General features: G+C 39.6%; 1 protein-coding gene across 5 annotated transcripts; it reads left to right on the forward strand.

The window, feature by feature from the left end:
* The first annotated feature begins 315 nt into the window (after nt 1-315).
* Nucleotides 316-18688, forward strand: LOC111330138 (uncharacterized). 5 transcript variants are annotated; one of them, XM_022934943.2, is made up of 19 exons: nt 316-332; nt 3732-3835; nt 8207-8349; nt 8573-8624; nt 9658-9858; nt 10684-10875; nt 11150-11344; nt 11479-11676; nt 12135-12326; nt 12527-12718; nt 13150-13341; nt 14016-14204; nt 14986-15174; nt 15419-15508; nt 15835-15991; nt 16938-17089; nt 17988-18122; nt 18271-18380; nt 18541-18688. In XM_022934943.2, the coding sequence occupies exons 2-19, from the start codon at nt 3736-3738 to the stop codon at nt 18685-18687; spliced, it is 2826 nt and encodes a 941-aa protein (XP_022790678.2). In that variant the 5' UTR covers nt 316-332; nt 3732-3735; the 3' UTR covers nt 18688. The 5 variants fall into 5 exon arrangements, with proteins under 5 accessions (XP_022790678.2, XP_088599727.1, XP_088599726.1 ...); XM_088743601.1 differs by lacking the exon at nt 316-332 and adding an exon at nt 618-756; XM_088743600.1 differs by lacking the exon at nt 316-332 and adding an exon at nt 647-675.
* Nucleotides 18689-19116: the final 428 nt, after the last annotated feature.

A 19116-nucleotide genomic window follows, 5' to 3' on the forward strand; every position in this document is an offset into this window, starting at 1 on the left:
GACTGTTTATTTTTTTTCCCCAGATATTTCTCTGCGTTCCTCCCTCAGAGGGGAATTGCACCACGTGCTTGCCTCCTTTCGGCTGAAAAGTGCAAAAAAAAATTTTGTGTCCGTTCTGCAGGCAAATTTTTTCTGGTTTTTACGGAGGGCAGGTCATTCTCTTTTCTCCACGCTCCCAGTTTTGCCTCCGCTGACCTCCGCTTCCCAGAAACCAAAGGCGAAGCACAAATATGTACTACAGTGAAAGTACAAGCTGGGATGAATGCCCGCGAAAATTAATTACAAAATTATTGAAAGATGAAATCCTCTGACTGTCTGGAACAATCATCACGGTATGTTCTAGAAATGTCTTTTAACGTTCTCTCTTTATCATTTAGTGGTATCGTCCAGCGACCGTGACGAATCTTTTTGTTGAAGATTTAATTCTGACAACAAAAGTTTAAAAACCTTTGTGCTCAGTTGGGCGGATGATCACGCTTTGTTAAACTTTTGCCTCCCGTGTATTTTACGAGTGGACCGGCTATTTACGAGTGGACCGGCTATTTTATTTTAAGCCACATTGTATATAAACAATACAGTGAGTACAAAACTATCGCTAACGTCATCAAAGTTCATTGAGAGGAAGAAGTTTCTAACTAAAGCTTTTCTGCGTGTTCTTGTAATGAAGGAAATAGGGTAGGTCCTAACTTTATACGAGTGTATATGTGCATTCAAGAGAAGAGGATCGGCCACACTTAAAAAACAAAGCTTTTTAAGGTACTGTGTATTTCGCCTCAAACACCGCATAGAGAATGTGGCCGGGTATAATTTGCGTCAAAAATTTGAGATGGCGCGAATATTTATTCTCTGAGCATAAATTGGGTAATTACTTTCGGTAAGCACGCTACTTTTCACTCCAGAGTGAAAAAAATTATTTTTCACAGCAAAAGTAGTCTTCATGACTGAGATAAATAACTTGAAAGCAGCCAAGGCTAGGTATGCTGAAGGTGACACCGACTATTTGCAAGTGTACAGGTTTATCATTGCATTATTATTTGGTGAGACAGGCACATATATGTTACGTCCCTCACAAAAGAATAATCAGAGACCACCATCTTATATTATTTATGCCAGGGGATTCAAACGCGATGTTAAATGAGTGAGAAGAAACTTTTATGAATATCCCCAAATTGATGGGGACCAAGTATAAGTAAATCAGGCCAGAAAAAGGGAGTAGCTTTGACGGTTGGCTGTTTATGTTTTACGGATTTGACGGTTAACGGTTTAAATTTAGGGCTTTTACCGGTTGAAGATTAAACTCTTGGACCTTGGACGGTCTCAATGGGGTGTAACCGTCATCATAGTTTGTGCGCCTGTTCATCGCCTTAGTTACACTCTTAATTGGAACTGAACATATATTCCTATAATAATTACATTTGTTTTCATTAATGAGGTAATTTCCCCTGCTGACATTCATTTCAACACCGGCACCATATTCTCGGAAACGATTCGATAATATATTCCATTTTGAAGTTCCTAAGATGTTTTATCTTGATTCAAGCTTGCTCTTTCTAACTCAGGTCGAAAATTTATAGAAACCCCTTTCTTTCGATTTCGGGAACTCCCAAGTGTTGGTTTGGATTCGCTCATTCAATTAAAGCGCATTTCGTTCGTATGGTAATTTGAACGATGCATTGTTCACATTGTAAACTGTAGATAGAAAGTGATAATGAGAGACAAAGGAGAACAATTGAAAAAATATATGAATTCACCGAAGAGTTGTCCTAGAAATAAAGGACCAAGGTACAGTATATGCGACAGCTGGAAAAGTCAGTGTGGTTTTTGAAACTTTTTGGCCATTAAACGGGCATATTTCAACCCAACTAAAGGCCCCACTTATGGCTCACCCGAGACAACCAGCCTTTACCGAAGACAACTCTACGGAGCATTTATATGAAATTTGACATCTGCTAACCCTCGTTCTGCCAGGCCAGGTTATATATTCGACAGAGTGGCGCACGACAGGAAAAGAATAGCTGTAATACGCACGGGATCTGGTGATAGTGTGCGCACGTATTTTCTGTTCGAGTTGTCTCGTCTCGGGTGGGCGAGACAAGGTGTTTACATGAGAAAAAGGTTGTCCCGTCTGCCAGAGTTACCCTACCACCCTACCTGCCGAGTTTTGTAAAGAAATAAGTGAAAAGTTAGCTCACCCAGGGTGACTCGGGGGTAGTGTTGTCTCAGGTACTCAAGACCATAAAAGTGGGCCTTTAAGGCCACCAAGTATGGTTTTCCAAATGAAAGCACGAGAGTGCATGCCCATATTTGCCTTTTCGACTCGAGAGGAATCTAAGAGAAGGAGAAGTAACAAAAATATACATTCAAGCTGACACTGGGAGCGAATTCATGATCGGTTCCAGACGCTGACAGGTCTGAGAAAGGGTTTAGCATTTAGAAGTCTGGCCTGGAAAAAGGGAGTTAGAAATGGCAGGAATGTTTTGGTCTGAAATTGGATCAGGATTGGAGAAACAGGCGGCGCACTCCGCAAGAATATTGAGGAGTGCCTCTCCCCATCCCAGCTAGGGGAGTGGGGAGGTTTGAGCTTGATCACGTGACAAGTTTCCATTCCCCGCACGCCGAGTGGTGCTTTTCGATGTATAACTCACGCCAATGAAATATTTTTTATGACGAGACTGACTTGAAATTTTTTTAAATTAACAACAATTTTTCAATGTTTTCCGTATCGCAAGGAAATGTACGTAATTAAATTGCGTAAATTTACGTTTCAATAAATCTGCTTTAATATCCGCGGCATGCACTGATATTGAATGGCTCGATAATTTCCGCGAGCAGGCTTTTCATTATTTTCATGATGATCTTCCGTTCTCGCGCTCGCCAAGTGGCGGGTACCATTTACAAAGACAAAACTACAACAGAAAAACACAGTACTGCTATCAAAATCGCGAAAATTAAGTGATTTTTAATGACTCTTCACGAGTAACCTTAAAATTTCTGTGGACCACAAATTTTGTAAAAAGTTACCTTAATTCGAGAAAAAAACGTTAAAAAAATTGTGTAAAGAGTTTTATATTAGCCAGCTCTAATAACCGCATCACTGATTAAATAGCTCACTCAATTCCACACGACCTTGATTCCAATTTCTTCTCCCCAAGTTCTCGTTACACTTCCAACTTTCGCCACGGCTATATCTTTAATGTCGCGTACCAGTATCAATGGACATATGTTTGTGATATAAAACATCCGAAGAACGTTGTATGATTTCTTCCCTTACCTAATTCTACCAACACTTTATGCGTGGCAAATTTTCCCACTATGTGTTAAGTTGCAACTTTTCCTGTTTTCTTAACAAATAATGTTTTTCAGTGAGGCCGCGTTATTTTTCATTCGTTTCAAATTAAATCATTTCTCTCTTGTAAACTTGCTTTTATTGAACAGCAATTTTTCCTTTAATTCCTGTTAATTCACCTGTCGAATAGCTGCGTTTACTGCAATACTTTATACCAGCGTTGACTTTCCATTTTAAGGTAGTTTTCCTCATTCTTCCGTGAATTCAAGACCGGTTCTCCCTAAGCCCTCCTTGACGCGTGCGAATAGAGAAGACGTTCATAAGCATACTCCCTCTTAGATTCTAACAATCTCTAAACACAAAAATTTATCACAGTCAGCGGTTCAGAATATACTTTTGATTCGAACCTTTTTAATTGCTATTGCTATAATTTTTCCTACGATAGAGTGATGTGGTTAGCTTCCTCTCAATCTGTCATGAAGAGTTGGACCGGCAGAGTTGTAACTGCTATTCTGATTGTAACAGTGACGTCACGTTCGCCTTCCAAAGGTTAGTTTAAGAAGACTGAATGAGGAAAAAAAAAAACAACAACAACTTACGTTAATTTTGCGAGTTGTAGCGCTACCATTATTGTGAACAGTAAATCGTATTATAGCAATTACTTCGTGTTGTCCAGTACTGACCAGGCTGAGCTAAGTTTAAAATGTGTCGCACAGTGAATAATTTACTTTGTCCGGCTATTTTCCAATCTTAAAAAGATCAGTTATTCCCATACTTCTTATGTAAAAGATACCATTCTTGCATCAGTTGTGATGCTAGTAGATAAATTACCCTTAACGGCATCAAACGCATTCATAGTAACCCTAAAATTTCGGCCAACATTCTGTGTACTTTTTATTTGCAAGTACTTTCCCTTGGTCCGGCGTCTATCGCCGGGGCATCTGTAGCTAAGTTGAAATTGCAATGCGTTTTTATAGAGTGACTTCTAATTCACGGCGTAATCATTTATAAGCGGTAGGTTCAGTTCTAGTGAAACTTCAGCCGTGCTGTGTCGGTGGGAGGTATTACAAGGTAATTTAATCAACTAAATTGATAATTTAAATTGGCCGCCGTAAGAGTTTCTAAAGATGACATTTCGAGCGTTAGCTCTTCCTCGGAGCGAATGGCGAGGGACTAATGCTCGAAACTTTAGCTTTAGAAACTCTTTATAGTGGCCAGATTTACTTTATCAATTCAGTTGTTAAAACTTAAGGATGAGTTTTTACTTGTCAATGTGTATTTATTGCGCCTTATGAAATCGAGATTTATTTTTTGGCACGTTATAGTAATTTTAATGAAAAATGTTTGTAGTCGTAAATGATATTTTTTTGTACATGATACCGTAAAGCCAAATTAAAAAACCCATCACCTTATTAAATAAAGAAGAAAAAACAAAACTGACCGTGCAACCATTTACATACAAAAGAAAAGTTTCTAAGTGGCTTACGTAGTTGAAAAAATTTTGGCAGCTAAATAAATATTTTTGCTGAGCATTATGTATTCTGAGAACTTTACCGGTAGACTGCATTTTATCAAGGCGTACCGTGGAGCAAAGAAGGTTGTGAAGAATGATGGAGAAGATTACTTTTCTACTTTTGACTATTTTTATCCTGAACGCTTTTGGAAAAGGTAAACAATTTCGTAATCTTAAAAAATAACGACAATTTTGATAAATTAATTGGTGCTATTAAAAAACAATTTTTGAAGTTTCCCTTAACGATTCGACTTCGCTCTAAGGCTCTCAATGAATTGAATATGAGATGGTTCCGTTTTTATTTCTCGAATTGACTGGAGCCTAAACTTAAAAATGCAGAAATGAAACAAAGTACGGAAATTAAGACTTGCAAAAACTTCTCACAGACATATTTTCCTATCTTAAAACAAACCAGCTCTTGCCGGCATTAATGGATGAAATCATTACTTAAAAGAACTGTTCTTATTTTCAAATTATAAAGCAGTAAGTCCCTTATTTCAAGTCTGTCATTAGAGAACTCAGATAACCTGATTGCATCATTTTCAAAGATCTGCTATGGAAGGTATGCTAGAGAATTATGTGCGAGCAAGAAATAGGCCTTACTGAACTTTTTTCTTTAATTTCGAGTGAACAGCTTTTTCGTTGAGCTTGTTTCTGTGGGATGTTTGTATAAATGATTTTGAAAACTAAATATAGGCAGTTTTTTCGGAGATTATCAAGCATTTCAGCTTGAAGTCAAAATTTACATATTCATTTTTGTGAAGGGAAAAGTTTTAATTTGTTACCTGAAGACGATCTGCTGTACATTGCGGTTTCGACATACTATCGACGTACACCTCGATCTTTTCTTTCTTTACAACGAAACACAATTACCTACAACTTAAGCTAAAAAGACAAGTGTACAAAGAGATCGTGCTTAACACAGTAACTGAAGTAAATAGCAGCCCATCTGTGTGGAGACAGCCGTCAACGCTAGCATTTTTCGTCGAGACATCAATTGTCACCCATTTCAGCCATTGTAGAAATGAAACAATTGCTAAATGAAGTAAGAAGTCAATATTTCCTTTTGATTTAAAACAAAACTTTGTCAACTGAGCCAGTTCACACTTGGAACTCACAATACTGGTTAAAATAGAATGTTCACCTTGCAAAAATACTGAAAAAAAAGGTTTGATTTCTGTCATTTTAAAGACTCACATTGTGCAAACGGTTTTTGTATTTAAGCCAGGATTCTTTTGTTAGAATCATTCGGATCACCCAAACCATCCCGAGAATACCCAAGCGATAGGGCAGATTATGTGGAATTGAATTTAAACAAATCCATACATTCAATGACAATGCAACCCGGTCGAAAAGGACGAACAGGATTAAAACGAGTGAGTTGTGGTTAGGCCGGGGGCTTGTTCAAAGTCTGTTGGTTCTTTTCCCCAAAGAGGTGTATTTCATTTGTTGTGTCGAGCTTAACTTAACTTGGCTTAGATCGAGATATAAGTAGTTTTTAAATCAAGACAATGATTATATCAGGAAACGAAAAAGAATCTAACAAACAGGAGTTTTACCTAACCATCTCGATGCTACGCCCTCGATAAGAATGATGATATGACTGTGGACCCGTTAAGTCTCCAAGATGTTCAACAGTAAAGTAAAGTCTTAAGCACTCTAAACAACAAACGTGTTTTAGTTACAATGATAAGGTTGAGATCGAACGTCAGCATTATCAAGCGCCTCTGGCAGCCGCTTCAGTCCATGTAACAGACCGACCTTAGCCTACGAACAAGCTCTCGTTTACACCAAGACCCTAGCGGCGATCCAAGTGACCCTGCATCACGATGAGACGGAAATTAATATAGGTATGCAGTGTGTACGCATGTCTACCCCTAGGATCTATGTGATTTTTGTGGTCGGTACGTTCAGAACTTTCGCGGTTTCGACGGGATCTATCGACTTTATGATTTCCTTTCCCTTTCCTTGCTGCTTTTATTCCCCCAAGACATGAGATTATATTTTGTTTCCCAAGACTATTTAAGAACGTCTACGTTATCTATTCATTTCAATATCTCGACACCTTAGTAAAATATATCTCCGCAAAGAAAGTTCGTATCTAAATATGTCCTTAATTAAGAAAGGACACTATGCCGACAGTGCAAATAAGAACGTTCCCAGGATGCAAACGTTTCAACATCACACCTACACGGTGAGTCCTTTCAATCAGTGAAACTCTCTTACAATGAAAAATTCGAGAAGTCTAGATAAAATTAAAAACTTTTTGACGAAGTTTATTAAGGTAAATTACGACTAGAAGTTTATCTTAATGTTTCAATCGATGAACAGCATCGTGTAGTTACTGGAGCATTTTCCCCATACTAATTAGCAGCTGCATTTTCTCAGTGCAATTAAAGAATTCATTTTGAACGCGCCTTAAGGGACTAATGAGTTTAATATTCACAGCTTGAGCACAGTTTTCTAAAAGACAAAGTTCGAAGTTCACACGTTGGGAGCAAAGTAAACCTTTTAATAAGGTTCACCTTTCTAGAAGAGGAATCTGATCACAAGTTTGCTTCGCTCCCAACGTATGGCTTAGTAGCTCAGGTGGTAGTAGTGCCCAAATGATATCTGAGGGGCACGGAATTGAATCGAATTTTTTCAAGCTTCTTAAGTTGCAGCACACCCGTGAGTGCGAGGATCATTGCTTTACTTGACCAATTCAGTTTGGTCACAATCCGATCCATGAACGGCACAATCGCAGTTACTATAGGTCGCGAGTCGTCGTATAGTTTACTGTTGTTTTGGCATCGCGAAAGATTCTCGATAGACTATCCGCTATCGACAACGTGACAAACCCACAGGCACTTTGGACAAAGACCTGCGAGTACAGCTGCAATAGACAGAAAATGCTACATCATCTGGTAGGAACCTAGCGTTAACGAAGTGGGCTAGCTACTGAGATTTGAAAAAAAAAAAAGCCCGTGTTTAAAGCTAGGCCTACTCTGGGGCCTTAGGTCGCCGTAACTTTGGGCGATTTAAGGCGACTTAAGGCGACTTAAAATGATTTTATTTGACTGAAGTGATAAAATCAAAATTGGCGTAATTATTTATGGAACCCTTATAACATTGCGTAACCAATAGCAACTTAAGGCAACTTAAGGCAACTTAAGGCGGCTTAAGGCAACTTAAGGCAACTTAAGGTCCCAGAGTAGGCCTAAAACTGAGATGTCTAAGAAGTTGATGTACCGCAGAATCTTACTTACAATTTGATTCTTTCAACGTCGTAGCGAAGTAAACTATGATGGGGCGGTTTTTTTAAGGCCAAAATACTGAAAAAGATTGGGCACGGTTGAAAGAGTGAGAAGCTAGGAAATAAATTGAATGATAAACTAGTATCAAATTACGTTTACTTTATTTTGCAGATGACGTGCAGATCAGCTCAGAAGATGCTAACAGCTTTATGATAGCAAAGTCGCGTGTGCCAAGAGGCATTTATCACGAATGTTATGAGGAGGGATGTGATTTTGAGGAGGTTGAAGAAGTGTTCGGTGCCTCACAAAAGGGGGTATGTCTTATATCATAATGACAACTTTCTAGAGATGAGACCTAATAGAGTTTTTGGACGAAACGTTGTGTAAGTAATATGCAAGCTTAAACCACACCATTTCCAGAGTTTTCCAGGAAAAGCGGTTTCATCGGATGATGACCATAATCTGAACTGTAGATTCTCGGACGTCAATCACAAATTAGAGTTCATCTCGTGAAATGCATGTTTCTTTCTTTTTCAGTATGAATATTATTACACCTACACATGCCATAAATTTGGAAAAAACTGCAAAGGTTCGTGTTTGTTTTTAAGTCCGTTTATTATATAGATGGCAGCGCCCGCGGGCAAGATGAAGCGAATCTTGTGTTTTGATTGGCTACCCGAGTAGGCAAGATGGGCCCATCTTGCCCGTTCGGGGTTGCCAGCCCTGATCCTGCTCAAGAAAAAAAAGGGCGTGGAGCGAACTTACAGAGTTCGTAGCTTTTGGACAATGTTGGCAGCGGAGTCGCAAAAAGCGAAAGAAAAAAGAAAAAATTAAGACAAAGAAAAAATTGAACCGACGACCCTCTTAGGTTTATTGTGCTACAAACACAGTTTTCTTTCTCGGCTCTCGAAATAAATAAGGTATTCTTGATTATTATCAAAGGGAAGTCTTCTTTCTATATAATAAATCATTTATTGACCAAGCGTGAGGCTAAGGTGGCCTGATACCAGCCTCGCTCTTCTTTTTCGGCCGGTTTTATGGACCTCTCCTTCGTCTCGGTCCATAAAAAACGCAAAAACCTCGGCCAATATCCCGCTATCGAAACCGCACGCTAGGTCAATTACGCATATATCTTATAGACACTCTTTCCGCTTGCGCAAATTTTCCATATAGTGGTTATAGTTTTGGCATGAGATGGGGTGGGAATCAAGTACCTTGTTTTTCCCGAGAGATTAGAAGGGCTGTGGATTCTGGGTCTTAAGTCCTCATCAGGGAATATAAAATCACTATTCTGAGCCTTTAACTAGACGTTTTTATGGACCGGACATCTTGACTCAGGTATGAAAACTGGGGCAGCACTGTCTTCCTATAAAGCATTCTTAATTTCTTGATCTAAATCTCTTCATTTATCTATACATGGATCCAAGTTGTTTTAGGTCACAATCTACATATTCTGATGAAGCTCAAAACGGGTCTCCGATTGACCAGATTTTTCTAAAACAGAGCCACGGTTTCATAAACGGGGTAACTTTACCCAAAACTGTCTTAAGTAAATCCCCCACCTCCCTCGTCCTGGTAGAAAGTTATAACTCATGCACGAAATCGTTTGTTTCACTTCACAGTACCGTGCACTTTCAGAGAAGACTGTACTTTTGGAAACTGGGGAACCTGGCGAGGAGAGGTAAATGCTCAGCAACCCGGATGTTACCAGCAGATAAGATCCAAACCATACAACCATCCACTTCAAACTCAATATCGACGCTTCAGCTGTGGTGGACTCAACATTTGGTGTCCTCCTTCACCGGTTGAGAAGCGACAGCAATGTAAGTTATGATTACCGATTTTACATATATGTCATCTTATTCTTACAGGAAAATCATCCCGGACACGATGATCATCGTTTTATTTTATTTTATTTTTTTTTTACCAAAACTAATGAAGTAAAAGTTTGTACTATTTATAATCACGGTCCTATCAATTGTCATCACTGTAAAAGTTCTCATCCGCACCTTTTCTCTGATGAGACACCCCCTAAGAAGATTCGTGCATTTGCTGAGAATTTTAAGGTAAGTGGCTAAGCTAGTAGGCTGACGAGTTCCTACCCACTCCTCCCAACTCCCACATCTCCCTCAACAAAGACTCCAGAATCGTAGTTCATTTGAATTTGGTCTAGCCCTTTCACATCAAAATGTTCTTATATCTTTAAGGCTGTACAATTTTTCCTTTCAAAAATATTACAGGTTTTCTAACCTGCATACTAAAGAATACTAAAGATATTTTTTCCCCACCGGGTTGGATGACTTTCAAACGACAAAAAATAACGCGGCCTATTTTGGAGGAGGGGGAATTATATGATTAGGGAATGTTACCGAGAGTATACTTTTTCCCCGTTGCCTGGATCCGTTTTGTGCGCGTAGTATAAATTAACTGCCTCTGATTCCGCTTCGTCTTTTTTCTACGACTTAAGATTGCAATACACTGATGATCTAATGATGTTAATTAACGATTTTAGTTTGTCTCTATGCTCAAAAGGCCAAGAAAAGGGCCGCCATTTCCTTCTTCTATTTTTGAAAAGAGTATGATGTGTCGCAATAATCGTTGTGGTTGGGTTCCATTGGTTTTACTTATTTTGGCCTGTTTTAATCTAGGTGTATGTCGAAAGGCCAATTGCCAGCATGGATCTTGGGAGGCGTGGACTGGGAACATAACAGAGGGAAGTTGTGGGATGCAGAACAGAATCAGACCGTACACTTTGACCTGGTCTTTGGAGCAACAAACTGAGTCTTGTAACTCCGTACCAACCAAGTGTCCTCTTTCAGAGACGGACTATCGAAAGATGTGTAAGTGCCAAAAGTAACTTATCTCTTTGCATTCTGATGGTCTGTGGACAACTGACTGACCGACTGACTTACTTACCTATCCACCTGGCACTTTACTGTCTTACAAACAATTAAACGCCTCATAGCTTTACCGGCTAAAGTGGATATTTTCCTCCGAAAAATGCAACTTGACGAAGTGAATCTGAGTTCTTGAAATCGTAACATACATTTGCGCTACGTTTTCCTTGTTCGATTTCCACAACAAAATGAGTTTGTGGCCACATAAACTTTGCAGGCAGCTGTCCCAAAGCGGATTGTGCGTGGGAAGACTGGAGCGAGTGGAAAGGCTCTGTCGCACAGGGAACCTGTGGTCAGCAGAATCGAACAAGAGGGTATACCAAGTCAATAGTTTATGAGCAACATGTAAACCAATGTCCAGGCAATCTCCCTCAGGAGTGCCCACAGGCCCTCGAAGAAACCCGTACAAATTGTAAGTAGCCAATCGTACAGTTTCAGTGTTTTGATAAACAGTCAGTGTAAACTGCCACTAGACCAGCAAACAAGCCAATGAGCCAGATCTTGAAAAAAATGGACTTATAACGATTATTAATTTTTTTAAAACAGGTAGCTGTAAATATGCCACCTGCTCTCTTGGCAATTGGTCAGAGTGGGAACCAAAGGAGCTCCAAGAAGGTCAATGTGGTCAGAAACAGACGAGAAGGAAGACATACACCCTGACCTTTAAATATCAGAAGCATGCTGACAAGTGTCCACCCCTGCCACAATCTTGCCCGGACGACATCGTCGACAAAAGAATGCAATGTAAGTTTCCGTATGGTCACTGACCAAGTAAGCCACACCCTTGAAGACAATTTTTCATAAAAACTCTCGAAATTTAGAACCATGTGATGTTGTTTTACTGTGTAAGAAGCTTCCCCCTTTCGGAATCAATCGCACGATATGACTATATTCAATTGAGGTAAAAAAAATGACATATTTAATACTAACAGAAAAAGAAACCTGTTGACTAAAAATCGTTTTTGTAAACGTATAATAAATGAAAGGGTCATCTTAAAAATTAAAAAAAAAAAAAGAACATGGCTACGATTCTTCTGGCTAATGAGGAAAATGAACTCAGTGGGAAGTGATACCCAATAGTTAACTATGAGGTGCGAGGCACAGGCTCATGCCCCGTCTAGGCCTGAATTCCTTTCCATACTTTTTAATTACAATTCTGATCACTAATTGTGCATCGTCATTTTTAACTTAATTATCAAAAGGTAAATGCAGATACAGAGACTCGTGCGATCTCAAACCTTGGGGTGAATGGGAAAACCCGATAACAGAAGAAGGGTGTGAATTGCAGACGAGGACACGGGGTTATGTTCATCCATTGAAACACTCGCTGCAGCAAGACTGCAGTGGCTTGTTGACGTCTTGTGTAACAGATCCAAAGGAGAGCAGGACATTTTGTAAGTAAGATGGAAATTGATTTAATTAAAGTTATGGTAATGAATGAATGAAGAAGTGAACGAATGAATAAATGAATGTAAGAAAAAGTATCAAATGAACATGGGCGGAACACGTTTCAGTTTCTACATTTAGACTTCTAAAAGGTGCCTTAAAGCTAGAAATTATACCAAAGCGCATGATTTTTAACCCCTAATATTAGGTAAATGCAAGCACGTGGAATGTGATCTCGGCGAGTGGTCTGATTGGAGCGGTCCTTCTTTGGCCCCAGAGCAATGTGGGAAGGAGAAACGAACGAGGGAGTACGTTGCTAGAGAAAAGTTCAGTTCTGGAGAGACTTGTGATGGACTTGTCACTTCTTGCCCAGCCGCGAAAGAGGAAACAAGGACAACGTGTAAGTGTATAGTTTTCGTGAAAGTAAATTTGTCTACTTGGTAGACGAATGGTATTTGTTGTCAAAATTTAGCACATACCACATGTTTGAAACTTGAATCTGAAATATATAAATTCTATTTCATATAGTCTATCAGGCACTCGCACCGTTAAAAGATATGTGAAAGGAAGAATAAGTCTCATTAACCATGAAAATCAACTAATCAAAAATAATATTTTTCTCCCCTTGATCCTATTTATCCATCACTTACAACTTACTGATTTATCTATCAAAGAACTGATCGGCTGATTGGTTATATATAAATTATTTACTAATCGTTGATAAACTTGTGTAAAACGAGTGTCCCTTTGAAAGATAAAAATACAGGGCTAGGGTTTCTTTCTCCTTTCTAATATGCTGTGGTTTATGTTAAAATGTTGTTTTGACCTCAGGCAAATGTGGATATGTTACTTGTAACATCAGCGATTGGAATCCTTGGAAAGGTGAATTACCGAAAGACGGATGTGCACAACAAGTGAGAACAAAAGATGTCACCACGACACAACGCGAAATTTTCCAAGCAGAAAACTGTCAAGGACTTCAGACGAGCTGCCCCGATGTGCCACCAGAGACAAGGACGTGGTGTAAGGACCTACATTTCTTACTTATATAAAGGCTGTCGGGATCTACTGGTTGGATTAAACTGTATCCTTGAAGGTGTCGTTTGGACGTCTCTCGTATCAGGTCAACCACTTTCCCCTACTTAAAAAAAGAAATGACCCATGAGAAGTGACCACGGCATGAATTGTAAACCTGATATAGCATACTGAGTTCCAACTAGAACGAGCTAAAATCGTAAGGAGAAGTTTTTACTTCATGTATGGTGAAAACCTGAAAAGAGTTTTAGCTGACAGGGTAGAGTTACCATCAAATTGACTGAAAAAAAATTAGACAAAATAAAATACATTTTTGTAAAGTGTCACAGAGAGATTTAGACACTCAGCAAAAGAGAATGACGGATGGTAGGATGGAATGAACAATCAAAAAGCAAACTACCTTTTTCGCCTCAGTTTCCAACCGGTTCTCTACCTCAGTCAAACAAGTTATGAGGTTTCAAGTTTTGTAGTCCTTGAAAAATTCAGGGATATCTTTTCCTTATGCAAGAGGCAATTTTTTCATTCCCAATCCTCTTTCCACTGTGATATTCTTCGTTGTTGCCAAGCTAATATATTACGGTTTCCTTCACGTTAACCGTAGTTTTGCATGTCCCAGCAAATGATTTAAAAATGTCATGACTTCTACAAATTTGTGCTTGTAGGTAATTGTTCCTTTAGAGAAGACTGCGTACTGAAAGAGTGGAGTGCTTGGTCAGAGAAGATTCCGGACGTGGGATGTGCTGTACAAATTCGAAAACGTGACTTTAACAAATCACTTGAATGGATTGAAAGAGGAACATGCGATGGTTTGGAATCGTGTCGCGCAATTCGAGAGGAGACTAGGACCGAATGTAAGTCGATCGTGAAAAATCTTGTTAAAACTTTAACTCCTAAGAGTGATCCTGACAAAATTTCAGCTTGCAATATAAATACAATATCAAGCAGACATATAAGAAAAGTAAGAAAAACATCCATTAGGGGAATATTAGTTGAACCAATACCAAATTCTCAGAAATAACATAAATTGGAAATGTATGGCAGGCGGTAAGGAGTAATATATAGATTTAGCCAAGCCTAAAAGCGGAGCTCGCATTTTTCATAAGTCCAATTTTTTTTCGGCATGATGGGTTACTACTACCGTTTTGAATAATTATGGGGCTTCGCTGCGCGCGCTGCGAGCTCCGCTATTACTAATGAGATTTTGGGAGTGAAAAGGTAACACTCTTTCGTTTCTACTTCACTCTTTCGGTGTGGAGACAGCGTAAATCAAAGAAATAAAATTTTACAGACTTAAAAGGAAACATACACTTGATATAAGATGCAATTAAAAGGTAAAATAAAAGTTTTAAAAATTAGCAAAAGTCATTTAAATTCGTCAATTGATTAATCATTGAACGGTAAGGCGAGTGTAGAAGCACAAACTCTGTAAAGTCTTTAGGGTCATCTTCATCAGTCCACTAACCAATCTTATTAAGGGTTAAGGTAATCATAAAATGAACTTGATACAAGCAAATAATGCATTCCAGTTCTGCACTTAACATGAACTTTTGCTTGAAAGCCAAACACACAAATTTTTGTTTTTATTTATTCATATATCTATTCATTTTCGATGTACTCATCTGCAATTCACAGGTAACTGTAATCAGATCATTTGCTTTTGGGGAAACTGGACGCGAAAGAGTTTCAACGCCGAAACCAATTGTTATGTTGAGGTGAGAGTTAAAAATGAGTCAGGCGGCTTCAAGAAGATCAGACAGGCTGACAACTGCAATGGAATACCAACCCGGTGTAGAGATGACGAGAAAGAGGAGAGAGAAGACTGTAAGTGATAAGAGATGTTACTGATCAAGGCAATAAGAGCAGGACTGAACAACCACATGTGCGAATGAATGATAACGGCGATGTTAGCACTTGAATTAATTTTAGTTGTCGAAACTGGAGTTCTTTTGCTTTCATATGGGTATGCTTTGATTTCCTCCGGGCAAGTCAAACATCACTCTGAAAATGCTTTGCCGGAGTCAGTGAGACGTTGAATAATTATATTTGAGATTTTCTTGATTCCCAGGTCAGAGCGGAGGACCTGGAGAAAAACCGACCACTCAAGCTCCAACTACTCTTCCTCCAACCACAGTAGCGCCAACTACTGCCGGCACAGGTAAGATGATATGTTCAGTTTTTATTGTTGGTCACATGAAGAATGTCAGCATTACCGCACCTATCAATGACGTGCCAGCAAGTTATGAAGCTCAGAGCCAAACTTGCGATTTCATTTCAGTCATAATTTCCAAAACATTTCCTGTTTTGTAACAGTTGCGTTACTGTATGTGATTCGTTACTGAGAACTTCATGATATTGATAAGCTTCGAAAATCTTTTACGATGCGAAGTACCATGCATCATTTTCATAATTCCCAGCGTCTTATAGGTTATCAAAGAGCTTCCAGGAAAGAATTATGCTTAGATAGTAAATTTTCTTTTTCAGTCAAACCACCGACCTTTGTATACATTGGCTGTTTCAACGACAAAGGCAAGCAGCCTCGTCCGCTGCCGATGTTAATTGCAAATAAGAGGAAAGAAATTGATTGGTACAACCTTAGGAAGACGGTAGAAGCTTGTGCAACTGAGGCGAAGAAGAGCAGGTTATTTCAGTCTCTCTTTTAGGTGTCACTATGATCTTTTCGATGCCCCAAAAAGCTCATTTACACCTTATCTAATTTATTAGCTTCGCCGACAGGCAGGGACCCCGCAACAGCTTGCGCCAATTACTGCGGGCCCTAGTACCCACCCATCCCACCCCAGGGGAGGACATCCACCACACAGTGATCTCGTGCGTGGGAAATTAACGTCTCCTACCCCAACCCTGCAGGAGACGGGACCTACGGTTTATTCGTCCTTATCCCAGAAGACTAGAATGTTTATCCATTTCCTGATATTATAGAAAGGTAGCACATTCTCCTCAGTAATTTTAAGATCTGAGTGTTGGTCCAGCCGGGGCTCGAACCCTCGACCTCCCGCTCAACAGTCCGGCGCTCTATCCATTGAGTTAACCGGGAGGCGGTTAGCTCAATTTGAGTGGGGCTAGCAATTGTTTGAGAATGTTGCATAATGGCCTTATTCTCCACGAAGGTTTGAGGAGCGATGTCTGTTATCTGCTAAAACAAAAGACTGTAAACTGTTTACATGGCAAGGTAGCCCTTCGGTTCTTACCTGATCAGAATAATTTTGTCATACGGACCGTTTTTACGGAAACGGTCTTAAGCAATGTATTTTTGTTCGTGAAAACTGGCTGACTCAAAAGAACCAAGTTTGGCCCGAGTACCATACAATAAACTACTTACTGACATCGTTGGCTTGAGCCATACCGAGAGATATTAGCCCTCGTGCGTTAGTTTAAGGAACTCGCTGCTCTTGGTAAGTACTGCCACGACCTCGCGCCGGTGTTCCCCAGTAGGGCCCTCACGATCGGTTAGTAAGAGGTTAATATTGCATAGTTTCGAGAGCCTAAGACTGTAATACCCGCGGTTAGCGGGCAAACCGTACCCTTTTAGAAGCCAACGAAGGTCTCGTTAATTTTTTTCCTTGTAGATATGAATATTTCTCGGTGCAGTTCTATGCCGAGTGCTGGAGCGGAGAAAATGCAGGGAAAACGTTTGCAAAAGATGGACCGACTGATAAGTGTTATGAAGGGGTCGGCAAGAGAAAGGCAAATGCTGTTTACCGGATAGAGAACATCCCGCGTGAGTTATTAACCAGTAATGCAGTCTTCATTGAACCATTTGACGCTGCGAATTAAGTTCAAATATATCTAGAGCATATTTGAAAGCGCGAAAGTTTTTAGAAAATGTAGTGCGAGAAATTTGAAATTTGCATTCGTGAGATCAGGACGATATGGTTCCGCTTTATTCAGGGGCAGGTATTCGCAGTAGTTTTAGTAATAGCCATAATACAGTGTAGATCTAGCTCTGTGAAGAAGGATTGCACACTTTTCATGCCCAATCACCATACTGTAGTACTCCCCAATGGTTTTAGCAGTTAAAACTGCTCACGTCTTCCTTGAAAACCATAACGGTAACCCTTTCGAGGGTAATCTTCAATTCACTCATGAAATCACATGAAAAGTACTCATTTTGTAAAAAATCCTCACGGGCTCAAAGGCTGCTGAAAACTTGTTCGTACGATAAACAGCATCATTCATATCATATTCACATAGACGAGGATATGGAGAATGTGTAGTTTGGTTCAAACAAGTTTTACGAGTGGTCTATAAATTCATCAGTTTAGGTTTCGTGTCTCAGACAATAGGTACGTCTTCTATACAGCAAGTTCATCATCACTTAAAAATGTTGCTACAACTTGCTTTTCTTTTCATCTCTCGTGACTTATTGTATGGTCTAGTTCCATCTCTCATTGGTAGAGGATTTTTGACGTATCAAAAATTCAAACAGCGACACTTGAAATAAGGAGCTAGATTACTACAGAAAAGTACTTTGGTGGAAGGAATGAAAGAATTATAGAGCAGTATATTGCTTTGAATACTGGGCGTCGCTTTGGTGATGTTTTAGGATGATAGTAAGCATACCTTCAAATAACAACTGCAGAGCCACAAGCGTTTGATTTTATGTGTCATTTCCTCAGCCTGCTCTTCAGAGCTTAGTTTTAAAGCGCGAGCCAGCAGCGGGGAAGTGCAGAAAAATAACGCCTGGTGCGCTGGAAATTCTGAAAAGTTTCAGTGGATAACTGTGGAATTGGATGGTGAAAAGAAAATTTCAGGTACAGTAGATTTCAGTTTCAAAGAAATTTATCGACATTGTGAGGGGTGCTCTTTGTTTCTAATGAAAGAAACTTCTACAAGTTGCAAGGAAGGTGGAACTTTTTTCTGAGATTAACTTTAAAACGTCCAACATGCTTGTTACTCTAGGTGTCGGCACTCAGGGTGCTGACCTTGACAACTGGGTCACGCTGTACACGGTTCAGTGGAGCGAGGATGGAGAAACATGGGTTACCTACCAAGAGGATGGTCAAGATAAGGTACTACAATATTTTCGACATTTTGATATCCCTTACCAAATTGTTTGCAATTTCTGTCCTTCGTCTCATTTATTAGCTAGACTTTCTGTCTGTCCGTCTGTCTTAATGTCTGTCTGTCGGTCGTTCTCTCACGCACAACTAATGTTAACCACCATCGCAGATCTTTACGGGAAATTCAGATCGATTCACTTTAGAGACACGCTGGCTGAAGGATCCAATCACAGCTGGTTTCCTGCGCTTCGTTCCAAAGTCATGGTCTTCGACGTACGTTTGCATGAAGATAAGGGTTTATGGCTGCAATGTGTAAAGTAAGTCGCTTGAGAGCAGACAGGAAAAAATATACCACGAATTGGATAACTAATTAAAAAGGGAAATAGTTACTGTGTTAGTTTCTCCAATGTAGATGTGTAAACAACTTGACATAACCGAAGCACCTTGGGTGATTCGGTGTGTGGGCCATAAGGGTGTTTACAGCGATGTCAGAGAGTCATAAACTTGTCACGGGCCATAAGGGAGTTTACAAACGATGTCAGAGAGTCAGTTTACGAGTCTGTATGGCGTAATCTTACGTTATAGTTCAATAACGTATACTTAAAGTGTATATATAATGCGGAAACATGCTTTGAAACTTGAAAATGTTGTTTCTTTTATCGCAATTATCGTTACTCTGCTGACTGTTTACAGAGTCATATTATTCCAGTCTATCACAGTGTGGTCTTAGAGTAAATTATGAGCC

This window comes from Stylophora pistillata, chromosome 13 (genome assembly GCF_964205215.1).
Source record: "Stylophora pistillata chromosome 13, jaStyPist1.2, whole genome shotgun sequence".
In the NCBI taxonomy this organism is placed as follows: Eukaryota; Metazoa; Cnidaria; class Anthozoa; order Scleractinia; family Pocilloporidae; genus Stylophora; species Stylophora pistillata.

Excerpts from the sequence above, each read along its gene's own strand:
- LOC111330138 (XM_088743600.1), top strand. Across the intron at positions 15,992-16,937 it reads ACTGAGGCGAAGAAGAGCAG|ATATGAATATTTCTCGGTGC; the intron begins GTTATTTCAGTC and ends TTTTCCTTGTAG. Across the intron at positions 18,381-18,540 it reads AAGAGGATGGTCAAGATAAG|ATCTTTACGGGAAATTCAGA; the intron begins GTACTACAATAT and ends CCACCATCGCAG.